General features: G+C 47.0%; 5 protein-coding genes across 5 annotated transcripts; 2 read left to right on the top strand and 3 right to left on the bottom strand.

Annotated features, from left to right (window-relative positions):
* Nucleotides 1-110: 110 nt before the first annotated feature.
* On the top strand, nucleotides 111-2,371 carry HD556DRAFT_1303625 (heat shock protein 70 family; the record flags this gene model as incomplete). Its single annotated transcript, XM_041299615.1, has 9 exons — nucleotides 111-163; nucleotides 213-262; nucleotides 318-456; nucleotides 487-529; nucleotides 581-759; nucleotides 813-1,245; nucleotides 1,304-1,761; nucleotides 1,816-1,994; nucleotides 2,043-2,371. 9 exons carry the CDS (start codon nucleotides 111-113, stop codon nucleotides 2,369-2,371), a joined length of 1,863 nt encoding a protein of 620 aa, XP_041165901.1.
* Nucleotides 2,372-2,532: 161 nt separating this feature from the next.
* On the bottom strand, nucleotides 2,533-5,743 carry HD556DRAFT_589507 (major facilitator superfamily domain-containing protein). The gene is made up of 22 exons (XM_041311031.1): nucleotides 5,608-5,743; nucleotides 5,385-5,514; nucleotides 5,213-5,324; nucleotides 5,077-5,155; nucleotides 4,941-5,013; nucleotides 4,872-4,891; nucleotides 4,751-4,821; nucleotides 4,638-4,698; nucleotides 4,558-4,585; nucleotides 4,496-4,508; nucleotides 4,358-4,437; nucleotides 4,257-4,307; nucleotides 4,125-4,202; nucleotides 3,883-4,069; nucleotides 3,804-3,836; nucleotides 3,664-3,753; nucleotides 3,498-3,604; nucleotides 3,308-3,447; nucleotides 3,216-3,250; nucleotides 3,118-3,160; nucleotides 2,874-3,061; nucleotides 2,533-2,816 (listed from the first exon to the last, which is right to left on the bottom strand). The coding sequence occupies exons 2-22, from the start codon at nucleotides 5,480-5,482 to the stop codon at nucleotides 2,799-2,801; spliced, it is 1,605 nt and encodes a 534-aa protein (XP_041165900.1). The 5' UTR covers nucleotides 5,483-5,514; nucleotides 5,608-5,743; the 3' UTR covers nucleotides 2,533-2,798.
* Nucleotides 5,744-6,692: 949 nt separating this feature from the next.
* On the bottom strand, nucleotides 6,693-9,517 carry HD556DRAFT_1437316 (uncharacterized protein; the record flags this gene model as incomplete). Its single annotated transcript, XM_041305690.1, has 8 exons — nucleotides 6,693-6,822; nucleotides 6,883-7,699; nucleotides 7,752-8,136; nucleotides 8,192-8,521; nucleotides 8,582-8,892; nucleotides 8,949-9,017; nucleotides 9,078-9,361; nucleotides 9,414-9,517. 8 exons carry the CDS (start codon nucleotides 9,515-9,517, stop codon nucleotides 6,693-6,695), a joined length of 2,430 nt encoding a protein of 809 aa, XP_041165899.1.
* Nucleotides 9,518-9,610: 93 nt separating this feature from the next.
* Nucleotides 9,611-10,747, top strand: HD556DRAFT_1483014 (uncharacterized protein; the record flags this gene model as incomplete). Its single annotated transcript, XM_041308663.1, has 5 exons — nucleotides 9,611-9,692; nucleotides 9,761-10,013; nucleotides 10,074-10,173; nucleotides 10,228-10,296; nucleotides 10,358-10,747. 5 exons carry the CDS (start codon nucleotides 9,611-9,613, stop codon nucleotides 10,745-10,747), a joined length of 894 nt encoding a protein of 297 aa, XP_041165898.1.
* A 559-nt stretch (nucleotides 10,748-11,306) lies between these two features.
* On the bottom strand, nucleotides 11,307-12,888 carry HD556DRAFT_589429 (WD40-repeat-containing domain protein). Its single transcript, XM_041311030.1, has 5 exons — nucleotides 12,463-12,888; nucleotides 12,164-12,412; nucleotides 12,027-12,106; nucleotides 11,779-11,969; nucleotides 11,307-11,729 (listed from the first exon to the last, which is right to left on the bottom strand). The coding sequence occupies exons 1-5, from the start codon at nucleotides 12,881-12,883 to the stop codon at nucleotides 11,369-11,371; spliced, it is 1,302 nt and encodes a 433-aa protein (XP_041165897.1). The 5' UTR covers nucleotides 12,884-12,888; the 3' UTR covers nucleotides 11,307-11,368.
* Nucleotides 12,889-13,758: the final 870 nt, after the last annotated feature.

The following is a 13,758-nucleotide window of genomic DNA, read 5'->3' as shown; positions in this document are numbered from 1 at the left end:
TGGTCAGGATGCTTACTTCAGCTGGGTGATCGATTTTTTTCGATTGCTCTTCTGCCCATCACCACCATCCGGCTTCATCTCTCTTTACTTTTTGTTTGTCTCTTTAAAAAATGGAAGACGCATTTGACGGCGCTGTTGGCATTGATCTCGGTACTACCTACTCGTGAGTGTCCACAATTTGCTGTCATCATGATATTGACATCGTCTCTTAGCTGTGTGGGTGTATGGCAAAATGATCGAGTTGAGATCATCGCCAACGATCGTAAGTTTCTGTGCCGTACGACGAGTTCACACATTCATCTGTGTGGGTTCTGCAGAGGGTAACCGGACAACTCCTTCATATGTCGCATTCTCTGCGGAGGAGCGTCTAATCGGTGATGCTGCAAAAAATCAGGCTGCTATGAACCCCCGCAACACAGTCTTTGATGCCAAGCGTCTCATCGGCCGTCGTTATGAGTGAGTACCTCATGAAGTATCCTTCGATAGCCTTGATGACATGCGAAAAATTAGTGACCCCGACGTCAAGAAGGTTAGTATGATGATCCATAACTGAAATGCGATGCTAAATATATCACTCCAGGACATGACTCACTGGCCTTTCGAGGTAGTAGAGAAGGAGGGTTCACCTTTGATCAAGGTCAACTACCTTGGCGAGGAGAAGGTTTTCAGCCCTCAGGAGATCTCGTCAATGGTTCTCACTAAAATGAAAGAGATTTCGGAGGCAAAACTTGGCAAGACTGTCACCAAGGCTGTCGTCACGTGAGTTGCTCTTTTCGTATCATGTGTGAATTTGTTCTGACGCGAATGAACAGCGTCCCTGCCTACTTTAACGACTCGCAACGTTTGGCAACTAAAGACGCTGGTACCATCGCTGGCCTTGATGTCCTCCGTATCATTAACGAGCCCACTGCCGCTGCCATCGCGTACGGTTTGGATCGTCAATCAAAAGCGGAGAAAAACGTTTTGATCTTCGATCTTGGTGGAGGAACTTTCGATGTCTCGTTGCTCAACATCAGCGGTGGTGTCTTCGCAGTTAAGGCCACCGCAGGTGACACTCACTTGGGTGGTGAGGATTTCGACAACACCCTCTTGGATCACTTCAAGAATGAGTTCAAGAGGAAGACGAAGCACGATATCTCTGAGGACCCCCGTGCACTCAGACGACTCAGAAGTGCTTGCGAGCGTGCCAAGCGCACCCTTTCGAGTGTCACCCAGACCACCGTTGAGGTTGATTCATTGTACCAGGTAAGCATGTCACGTGTACACTCGAAAGTTGGATTTTATCTCATACATCCATCACTAGGGTGAAGACTTCTCTGCCAACATTACTCGTGCCCGTTTCGAGGAGATTAATGCCGCTATGTTCAAGTCGACCATCGAGCCCGTCGAGAAAGTGCTCAAGGATGCTAAGATGCCTCGTGAGAAGGTCGATGATATCGTTCTCGTTGGTGGATCCACTCGTATTCCCAAGATTCAATCTCTCGTATCGGAGTACTTCGGTGGACGCCAGCTGAACAAGTCGATCAACCCCGACGAGGCTGTTGCCTACGGTGCCGCTGTGCAGGCTGCTGTTCTCACTGGCCAGACCTCAGAAAAGACTGCGGACCTTCTCCTTCTTGACGTGGCTCCTCTCTCGCTTGGTGTTGCTATGCAGGGCGATGTCTTTGGTGTCGTTGTCCCCCGTAACACTCCCATTCCCACCAACAAGTCGCGGACATTCACGACTGTTGAGGACAACCAGACGACTGTCACCTTCCCTGTGTAAGGCGCATGTTCATTTATCTCCCAAAGTTATGCTGACGTCTTGACCTCCAGGTATGAGGGTGAACGCACTCAGTGCCGTGATAACCGTCTGCTTGGTGAATTCGAGCTGACTGGTATTCCTCCTATGCCCCGTGGACAGGCTGAGCTTGTTACCACCTTCGAGGTTGATGCCAACGGTCTCCTCAAGGTCTCCGCACAAGACCGAGCTTCTGGCCGCAAGGCATCTATCAGTCAGTGGCGGTCTTTAGATTTGTTCTGCAACTGACATTTTTGTTCAGGCATCACCAACTCCGTTGGTCGTCTATCGTCGGCCGAGATCGACCAGATGATCAAGGACGCTGAGCAATTCAAGCAGGCTGACAAGGAGTTCTCTTCACGCCATGAGGCGAAGTCCGACCTCGAGGCTTACATCCACCAGGTGGAAGGCACTATCACCTCGCCTGAGATCGGCATGAAGCTTAAGCGTGGTGCCAAGTCTCAGGTCGAGACTGAGCTTGCCCGTGCACTTGAAAAGCTCGAGATTGAGGACTCTTCAGCAGATGAGTTGAGGAAGTCGCAGCTTGCCATCAAGCGGGCACTTCAAAAGGCAACTGCTGGCATCCGGTAAACGATAATGATTTTTGATGTATAGTATGCAAAATAGAGCAGCGTAGTATTTCCATGATGTTGTGTCTGTTGTTCTCCCTGTTTTGCATACCAAAATTTGGCGTTGTATTCGCAATGACATTTCTTTTTACTTTCGCACTGCATTATGTCTGGCAATGTTAACGTTCAGACCTACACCAAGGAGACCACCTGCACAACCTCATTAGAAGTAACACCCAACAGCACTCGGCCGCAACAGTCCCTGATACTATTGTTTTCCTGCTGAGGTGTGCCCTTTTCCATATTACTATTTTGGGACGCGCCATAGATGTGTAGAGGCCCACGCCCGCAGGTACATACTTGAATGTATAACAAAGTAACCAGGAAGCATACATGTCTAACTCTAAATCATTCTTCTGGTTCTGAAATCGAGAAGCTATCAATGCCAATTATAAGGCATAACGTGCCTAATATTTGATGTACAAATTCAAAGCTGCAACACAAATTCAAAGAACTGCACTTACTCGGAAGTAGCTTCCCTTCAGTTGTGTCATAGGAACGGCGATGAAAAACATGGCAATCACAAGCCTATAACAACCGTCAGACTCTTCGAGTGTGTCAAGCGATATCACTTGCGCTGCTTCAACACCAAACACCATTAATCCTCCAGATTTTGTAGCCCATGGGACTTGGAAATATGCGACTGCGAAACCTAGACCACAATCGTGAATATTGGACAAATCATGCGTCGTTATCGTTATAACTCACCGCCCAATGCTCTTGTAAGGTTTAACAGGGCACTGACTTCGCCCTAGAAGGGGAGGTCATATCACTGAAATGCAAATAAGTATATATGCGTCACTCACTGCCCTACGAGGGAAGCAGTCATTACAATATGCATCTAGTAATACTCCTTGAGTTATCCCACGACACTTGAAATATTGGATCCGAGACTTACACACTGCAACAGTATTGAGGGTGATTGCAACGATCGCAATGCCCCAGCCCATGATGAGAGCGGCTTCGCTGAGATTTTGTATTCCAGCGCCCAGCGTCAAAAAGCCACAAATATAAAGCGGCATGGCTAAGTAACAGGTCCTACACAAATTCTCAGCTCTAACCTTAGACCATCAGTTGAGTTTGCATACCACAAGCGGCTCTCGGCCTCAAAGAAACCACCGTTTTTGCGAATATGCAGATCCATAATGAATTCATTGATGTAACGTCCAATAATCTCGCCAAGAAGGACGGCAACCTAAAAATTCCATGCTGAGAACAGTAATCATGCGTACTTCATAGATGAAAAAAACTTGCAATTGGAGTCGCATACGCTCCAGCGATGGCATATTGGCTGAAGCCAAATCCGACGGGAGGAGGAGATCCCATGAAGACAACATTTGTCGTCTACAAAAGTCAATGAGTTTATTACTGCAGGTCGAAACGGAAACGCTCACGTTCACACCGATAGAGAACCCGAAAACCAATGCCTTCGAAAAGGTCAGCAAATGTACTAAGCAATGTAATTCATCTCACCTCAAAGAGAACTATGAAGAAAAACTGAGGACGCCAGACAACATCCAACGATGCCAATAGAACTTCCGGCCATCGTGGTCTGTATTTTGCCATCTTGTACCCAGTGACGCCTATCAAAGTTTTAAATCGATATCGCAGTCCCGTAGAAATTTGCAGTGGCTTCGATGCAAGGTGACGATCATACATACTGATTCAGCAAAAGTCAACGTCACTGCCCTAAGAAACAATATAACAGAGCTTACGTTTCTTCCATGAAAAACACAATGAGAAATAATACGATGGCGCTGTAAATGCATCCTATAGCATAGGCCCATCTCCAGCTATCCAACAATTGATGAATATTCTGAATCAAGGACAGCATATGTAAGACGTACCTCACACGCGCTACAAGAAAGCCAAATACAAATGGTGATAGGTAAGGCGATCTATAAGATAGTGAGAAATGTTTCTCTCAATAAAGGAATTCATTTCTGACAGAACGAAACCCGAAGTCCAGATGTTCAGCTTCCGTGCTTGAAGATGGAAGGGGAAGATATCCGTCACGACATAAAGACCCTTGGAGGTTGGTAAATGTTGAAGCTACCATGAGAATTGCCACTAATCGTACTGTCACCTGGGGACACGTTCTGAAACCGCAGTCAGTTTACCGCAGGCATGGATAACATGACGACCTGCCCAAAGAATGCGGTTAGGCAACGCATCCCTTCATCAAAAGTTAACATTGTCCAATAAATACCAAATTATTGTGTAAATACCTGCAAAGGTGGCTAGATTCGGCGCCAACGTGGTACCAATCAAGAATGCAAACGCAAAAAGCTGCGCTCAAGGTTTCAGGGTTCATATCGGTTAAATCACTGGAAATATATACCTGACTCCAGAAGAGTACTGGCAGCCGACCATACCGTCTCATGAGCATGACCCAGAAGATGCCTCCCCAACCTGGACTACAGATGAGAAGAGGCTATTCTCATGTAATGGTGTGATCTCACCCAGAAGGAAGATGCTCCAGCTTCAGGGAATTGTCATTGAATGTGAGTAACGATTGATGCATCACACACTTTGATGTCAGATCGTTGATGACACCCGAGGTCGTGTCATAAGTTTGAGCGAGGCCAAATATCGACGCAATTCCTGCCAATAAAAGTATTCCATGATGACACCACTATGGATATTGAGTGAGGGCGAGACACATACCAATTCCAGAGTCGAAGTCAGGTACCACTGCAGACATTGTAATGATGATCAGGTGCACAGTCTTGCGAAAATCGGTCCACTACGAATGAATAGCTTAGTGTTAGTGAAAGGGACACGACAATGAGAAATGACGAGCGTTTTGTGGGTCGTTCGGGTCGTCAGCGGGTTGAGGCCAGAGGACCTTCAACCCATCAGGGCTAAGCTTGAGTCTAGAGGCCATTACCTCCCCAAACTCGACCTTCGCCTGTCTAGTGGGTCACGAATGAGTCACGATAGACTTAGGATATATGGGAGCAACAACCACATACTCGGGGTCCACTACTAAACGGCCAGAAGCCCGCTCGTAATAAGCAACAAAATCCACATCGTCGGTAACATCGACTTTGATTGAGTCATCTGCCTTCATTTCTGAATGCAGCCGCTGGGAGCTAACATGCTCTAGAGCCATTGGTAGTGGAGGTGAGAGTTGGGAAGCAAATTGTAAGGTATCATCACTCGGTACTCATCATCGATTTAAAGCGCAGCACTTACGATAACGATGTATCTCTTTTAATCTCGGGGGTGCGCAGATTGTGAGGAACGGACAGCCTGTTAAGGTGTGTTCGAGGGAAAGGTACCCTGATATTACTCGGATCTTTGCTCGGTTTCTGCAATCCGAGCAAACAAGGTATAGATACACAGACCCAAACAGACCTCGAAAACAATATTGAGTTAGGCTCCCTTTTTTCCTTCACGATACACCGCACGGATAACCCATTTCGAGGACTATGACCCACACGGCATCGGTGAACCGCTCGTCGTATTCGTAGTATGTCATCGACATCTCCATCCAGAGCTACAACAAAACAGTTCATGACATTTTTAAATTGGCGCATTAATGGCAATTATTCATTAATACATTATCCAAGGATTAACTGCCACGGAGTCAGCAACGGACGTAGTGATGAAAACCGTAAGAAAGGGGAGACACAGGAGACACTGACGAAAGAAAGACAATAACCGAGCAAGACGCGGATTAACATGCAGTGAAGCAAGAGACGGGGGAAGAAAGACGAAACGTGAATAATCATGCGAGCGGTCAGTGTGAATGATGTGAGAACGTCGATACTGGTACTTGGTTTGCTCAGGGATTGAAGGAAAAGAGGATGAACCGAGGACACGCCTGATGGCAACTTGGCAAGTGGTCGGGGGCTTAGCGCTCGAGAATCGACCACGTAGGCCCCAGGTACAAGGGATCCAATTAAACTGTGACACCTACTAGTACCTTCCGTATTTGCAGTTGCGACGAGCTGCGACGTCGTGTATTTTACCTGTCTCGGATCCATCGGTGCAGTGGTTCCATCAAGCACTCTAACAACTCTACTTTTTGATGTATTGCGCCTCTTGTCTGTTGTGCCTGCTTCATTAGCTGCATCAATAGATGCCTGTATGGAAGACAGGACTGCCGCGCTCACTTAGTCATGTCACAATCACATATAAGGCAATAGGACTCCGTGCACTCCAATCTCGAATAAATAAGTTATTTACAAGTGTTCTTTCTGACTTGAAAGTGTCTCCGCCTGGCAGCGCGCTGGGATTACAAGGTCCATCGTAACTGGTCAAAATAAGTAACTCTCCTAAGCATATACTTCCAATCCAAATCCTGGCCACTTGCAGTAGTGGTTACAGAGGTGCCTTGCCTTAAAGTCGTCCACCACACTTGCAATGTTCCCATCACCGAAAAGATCAATTCCTTCATTGACCGAGCTAGAGAAGCAACACCGGTTAACGAAGGTCGCCAATCATAGTAGCTGAAAATGCACATACCGGTGGGTCAAAATCTGAGGATCAGTCAGAAGCTCGGTGCTGCCTTGATAATCAGAAATGAATGCCAGACCCTCTGTCTTTTCATACTGGATATGCTGAGTAAACGAGAGAAAGACGGCTACGTCATAGCCGTATTCGTCCTCGTCGAGTGAAGGTCCGTAGTCTTTGTTGTGGATGAACTTCGTGAACGTCTGATCATTAGGAGTACCCGATGTCACCCGCTCCTCAAGGAGATATACTGCCGAAAACATCCCTGCCTTAATATCTGCCATCGGAGCTTGTTCGGAGGTGCCCTGAGTGTTTGACGAGTGGCGAGAAAATGCCAAAGCAATGCCCGCTTCCACGAAACGCACACGGGGGATTGAAAAAGATGGCGGAGTCGGTGCGGCATCGATACAGTGATCGATGTACTCGTAAGTGAAGTTGAGGAGAGATTTTGCCCAGTACAACAAGTTACATTCGTTGAGGAGTTTTTCATGCTCATCTGGTAGTGCGTAACGTGAAATCTTGAGGACGCTGAATCCAGTAGTGTGAGGGGGAGGTCTGTGAAATGGCCGCTTGACGACAACATCCTGCTGAGCACGCGACCCAAGGCCACTGGAGGACAGGGGAGATAGCGTGAGCCACCCTGGATGAGCTGTCTTAAAGGCACCGATCCCGATCATGCTGCGAATGGGGACATCGATAGTGAGTTGTCCGATAGACGAATTTGAGATGTTGGGTTTGAATGAACGATACTGAGGAGTCTTCAAGATATCGGCTAGTGGGCGCACAGGGATTGGATGGAATTGAATGTCCTTGTTGCGGAAGTCATAAACTAAAGTCGATGCTCATTAGAATGCCTGCCTCAAGACAAAGGATAAACTCACCTTTAGGTGCACGCACAGCATCTACACTACCTCCACTTTTCAAGGCCTCTTTCAAATAATTACGGTCAGGAAGGTGGAATACACCAGGCACTGGCTTCTTGCGAGGAGGTGAGACGGTACTATTCGTGGAGTCGCTCTCTCCGCGAACATGAGCCCGCTTTGCTGATGGACGTGTCGGATTATGTGCTGAGCTGTCAGTAACAGCGGAATTACGTCCCACAGTAGATAAGGCATCCGGTCCTTCGAAGTCAAGACCAAAAGGGTCTTCATCCTCTTGTTGTGCGGCCCATGGGTCTTCTGAGTCGGTGCCGGAAGTTCGAGGGTCTCGTTCTTCAGTAACAGTATTGATAGATCTGTGTCGTTGGAGCTGTTCACGCAAGGTATTCTGAGAAATCTATGAGTTAGCAGAGTGACAATACATTGAATGAGCGGAATCTTACTTCTTCTTCAGTTTTTTCCAGCCATGCCTCATACTCACACCACTGCGCTGCAGGCACAACAACCATGAGTAAGAATTGCCTGGTCTTGAAAGTTGTCGTCTTTGGTCCGCGTCGAGATTGGACTAAGCACTGAGCTAAGAAGTACGGAATGGCAGGCAAATGTCCAGATAGGTCAACCCAGGTAGCATCCCGGACAACGAATTCTTCGGTGCGCCAAAGAAATCCCCTTCCAAATGTGAGGATTTTCGGTAGAATAGTATCTAAAGCGATTTGTATAAGCCCAGGGGCGTCCAAGCGAGTGTCGATGTCCTTTTTTCCTTCACAAATATTCTGATTTATGAGCGTCAGAAAAACAGCAACCTGGAGAGATAGAAAGAAAAACAAATGTACCCCAAAGTTGATGCCGCGCCCACTTTTCTTCCGTGAATTTCCCTCGTATACAGCTGATATCTCTAATGTGATGGTCTCTGCAGGGGGCGGAGCATATGCCAGTTTAGCCCATCGTTCACGCTCCAGACCATACTGAGCATGGTGCACGGAATATCCTGCGGCACCGGATACCATGTTTGGGTTGGAACTAGCCGGCGATTGTTGCCATGATAGAGGCACAGCGATATCTGGGCCTGAAATGCGGCCTATGTGCGCAGTGCTACTGGAGGGCTGAGACAAGAAGGGTACTACGCGGGGTGGATTGATAGTTGCTATTAAATTTCGCCATTCAGACATGTTTGATACGTAATAGAGAAATTTGACTTACACTTGCGTTGTGCCGCATTCACGGTCTGGCATATGATATGAGGATCTGGAAGTAACTGTGATTGTGCAGCTGGATGTAATTAATAGCGTCATTGATCAAAAGCTATATAGGGGTTTCAAGTGTACTTACAAGAAGGGCGGACTGAAGAGGGTCGGACCGAAGTTGAAAGCTTCTGTGAGTATCGCAAGTAACATGCTTCACAAACGAATCGACCAGGTTGGCCAGGCACAATGGTGGCAACATAATAGCATGGAGCGCCTTTGAGTATCGTGCCACAGCAAGCAGGTCGACCACAGACACGGTCCTCCTTGGCAATAGCATCTTCGGTAAACTGAGAGACGAGTTCCATGACGCTAGTAGGTGCTTGTGTGATGAGTTGAAGGAATTGAAGGAATATTGTTGGAACAGTGGCCCTACAACACTTCAGAGACAGGCTTTATATAAAGACTGCCTGGAAAAACTCACCGCTCTGAAGAGTTGCATCTAGTAAGTGGAGGGTCATTGATATCCCGCAGTACTGAGTTGCATCTAAGTTGAGAGTCAGCAAATTCTTCAGCGAGTCGGATCATTGTGCCCGACTATTTGCTGTTGATCAACACGATAAGTGGCTTTGATTCGGTCTTGCATTGCATACTGGAGTGGAGCCATTCTCGGGTCGCATCATGTGGATCCGAGTCTGGCATTCTAACCGCAACCCCCAGCTCATTCTCACATACTATCTTGAGACCATCCAGAAACTGGGCCGTAAGTTCATTTTAATAACTATCTATCGCACTGTTACTTATTCAAGTTGCCTTGCCTGGGTATGACAGATATTCCGCTAGTGACTCAGAGTGATCCCGGCACTGAAAACTACGGAATCGCCAACGCACACACTATGCTTCGTCAAATGTACGATCCGGCGCTGCAAGGTACATTACAACACCGCTGGATGCGGACCAAGAAGAACGTTAAACCGGAGATCACTTGGTCTCAGTTACGGCGACGGTTTACTCCTGGTTTCGAAACACTCTTGGATGAAGGAGTGGAGAACGGCTGGTATGATAGCGATAACACCCTTCAGGTGTAAGTGACTTCGGGCCTGGCTTTCCACCATTTCGACTTTGCTCACAGCGGTGTATTTAGCATGATCTTCCGCTGGATTTTTATTCCGTGGCTTCAGTGCGAGCTAGATAGGTATCAGGACCGCGTTAATAACACCCTCAAGAGGCCAGATCGTAACAAGGTATTTGATTGTTTGATAGTGGTCATTTATATTTGTTTAGCGCTTACAATCTAGGTGCTTCCACATGGTGTACCTAATTTAATATACGAGTCTCCAGAAGATTTCGGGGCCTTAAACTTTAAGGTGCGCTTCGTTCAAATACTACTTGAACCGTGTTGTCACACTAACCGGCTTATCATTCTAGGTAACAGTCAAACAAGACGATATAGACTATGTCCGCCGTCTTTATGTGAACCCTGATCATCCGGTCTTCGATTTGGTTCCCCGACGCCTCAACAACTTCATTCAAGGCTGTTATGAAGACCTAGGCCGTCCTCCAATCACTCGCCAGTCCGTGTGGACGATCTACTTAGATTTGTATGATTCAATGCAGCGCTCTGTGCAGGTGCCAGCCGTTGTCAGGTCTCTTACAGATGGCACTGACCCAGACGAAGAGGAAGAGCCTTTGCCTCTCCTCGAAAACCAAAACGACCTTTTTTTTCACGAGGATACTGATGGCGCTTACTATATGGGTGGCATTCACGGCGGACAAGGTCTCGGTACATTTTCTCTGTTTGAATCAAGTTTGCGCTAAATTACCGCACATTAGATGCATCTGATCATCACCGGCTGGATGAACTGGCTGAGTTGGACGAACCAGGTGCACACTTACTGCCTACAGCTCCAATCATAGAGGAAGAGGCATTAGTTATTGCAGGATTCTCTGATGAGGAGGACAATGATGAAACATTTGATTGGTGACCTAACTTAGCGTAGAGTTTGTCTTTTTTGTGTTAGTTGAATGACACTAGAGGTGCACGGAGTCCTTGCATCACACCTGCCCGATATGACTGTGGTCACGCTATGTAACGGAGCGCGGCAGTCCTGTCTTCCATATGCCTGTCGTATCTACGCTCATACGCCCTCTCGCTTTGCAGGCCATTTTTTGGCTCACTTTACGCTCGACATCCTGGGCGGGCTAGGTCGCACAGTATGGAGGATCTGTTGGTGGACTGTCTTGGTGATCATATCATACTCCATTTTCGATGCACGCGAGTGCAATAGGCACTATGCTACTCCGAATCAGTGGTGACACAAGGTTGAAGCTTATGCTAGTAAGAACACCATAACGAAACGCAAACAAGACGAGCATCGATGAGTTTATGAGTTCATAGCAGCCAAGATACAATAATAGTGGACCTACCAAAACTCTGCCTCACCCACTGTCATCGTGCTCTGCTTCTTGTTCAGGAGCTCCCCATCCTTCATCCTCATCTTCCTGCTCGCTGTCTTCATCTCCCCGCTTCCGCTTCCCATTCACACTTTTGGCATGCTCGAGAGCCTCACCATCCGCGATGGTCACACACGTCAGCCGCGTGCCTTTTGTATCGTACTCAGCCACAGGTGGTATCTGCAACGTTTCACTTCCAGCTTTTTGGTCGGCAGGCAGTGAAGCCAGGTCGTAAATATGGATTTTACCGTCAGATGAGACGGTGCACAGGATGATCGTCGAGAGGGATGCATTTGCCTTGGTTGATCTGGGTAGTGCGAGAGGAAGAATCTCGACCGCTTTTACACTAAAAAAAGATGATAAAAACAAAGTCAAAACGAATGCATTGTACGTACCGATTGGAGTGTCCAGTCATTTCTGCGATGACAGTGGGCATTTTTTCTGGGTCATCTGGAATGTCGTAGATCGACAATTTCTTGTCTTCTGCGCCAACGAGTAATAATTCTCCGGAGCCATTCACTCGTTTACTATACCGAATTGTATGTATTCGGGAGGGATGCGTGATTGTGTGGCGAAGAACCATGTCCTAAGTGCGATCAAATTGAATTTACAGATAGACAGAAAAATTATGATATGCACTTACGACTGTGAATAAATCGATCGTATTTTGAGATTGCACGACGAATGACGAGCCTGTCGCTGACCACCGCACGGTTTCCCCCTCTATACCATCAAATGAGGTGAGAAATGAATGCGGGGCCGAGGGAAACAAACACTTACCTTTCCCCAGCTTTGTGCTAGCAGATCCTTTTCCGCGCATGAGATCCCACATGCGCAGCGTATTGTCTTTTCCTACGCTTAGCGCGACTTTATTAGACGGATGCACCGCCGTAGAATTGACTCGTCCCTTGTGACCTTTGAGGGTGCGAAGCACGACCCAGTCGCGTGCATGAAAAAGACATAATGTACCGTCCTCAGACGCTGAGAGAAGATGCGAGCGAGAGGGGAATTGAAGCTGTGTGATGGATCCTGTCGCAACAATTTGTTAAGAGGCAGATGTATAGAGCACTGTAACTCACCTTCGTGGTGCATGAGCCCGCCGATCTCTTTTTTTCTACGCAAATCCCAGACCTTTATAACCTCGTCTGCGCTCCCAGTAGCAAGCCACTTTCCCCCGTTCGGAGACGCGGCGACGGCCTTGATGCACGATACATGTGCGGGGAATATAAAGATGGGTTTCAGCTCGAACTTGTAGCCATCATTGATCTCATCGAGCGAGACGGATCCATCAAAGCCGTATAGCAGTTTTTCGTAGGAGCCAGCGATTACCTTGAAGAAGGTTGGGAGAGTACTAACAGGTTTCGTGGATTGTTTTGCTTTTTGCTTGCCCTTAGTGGAGGGCACGAGATGGTGATCGCTTTGGGCAACCGGTTTTACTTTCTTCTTTTCTTTTGGCGAGCTCGCAAGTCTCGCCCTTTTGGAGCTTGTTACTGTGGCCATCTCGATGTACTTAATATTTTCCTCCAGTTATCATCCCGGATGTTTTATATTGTTTGTTGATGTTTGATTGTTGTTAGGCCTTCTTTTGGCTCCTGTATGCCCATGGCCGCATCGTCGAGACTTTCTTGCTCGTCCTAGGTGGCGTTGGTAGTGTCTGGTCAAGAGCTTCCAAATGACGGACATTTGGGTGCGTTTGACGCAAGTATTTTGAGTATTCCATGGGGTATTTCAAGACTGTCGAGACAAACATATGACGTCGGTGGGCATCACATATATTGCATGATGGGGCACGAATCCACGATCTCCTCTGACGACATGAGTTTTTTGTTCGATTTTCAGATAAAATCTTATCACACCATGTAATGTGGTACAGTAGAAACTATGAATTGATATGATGAGAAACAATGTGCTACGACAGTGCATGATATTAGTAGTACTAGGTATTGCGGCAGCATAAAAGCATCAGGAAAACTACTGGTTGCTTTTTCTACTTTATTTGTCACTTAATTACATAAAAGGGACCCATAAGTCGATCAAGTGAAAAAGCGGGAGCCACTTATTAAGCCCACTCGTTGTCTGGATTTTCGCTTATTTTACACTTATTTCACTTAAATAAAGCAGAAAAAGCGGTACAAGCATTTGATAGCAGAATAACAGGTATACATAAAAAGCGTGATAAGCACAAAATTAAGGTGACTCCATCTACAACACATTGTATAATCAGTAGCTACTCAATGAGAATTCAATAAAAAAACTCACCAGGAATGGTAAGGACAAACTGAGAGTTGGGACGTGGCCGTGGCACTATTAGCGTTGCCCTAAGAAGCTTGAAAGACAAGATCATGTACATCCTGAGAGCGGAACATGGCCGTGGC

This window comes from Suillus plorans (genome assembly GCF_016647745.1).
Source record: "Suillus plorans strain S12 chromosome Unknown HD556scaffold_4, whole genome shotgun sequence".
NCBI lineage: Eukaryota > Fungi > Basidiomycota > Agaricomycetes > Boletales > Suillaceae > Suillus > Suillus plorans.
This window is presented reverse-complemented; position numbering and strand designations above follow the sequence as displayed.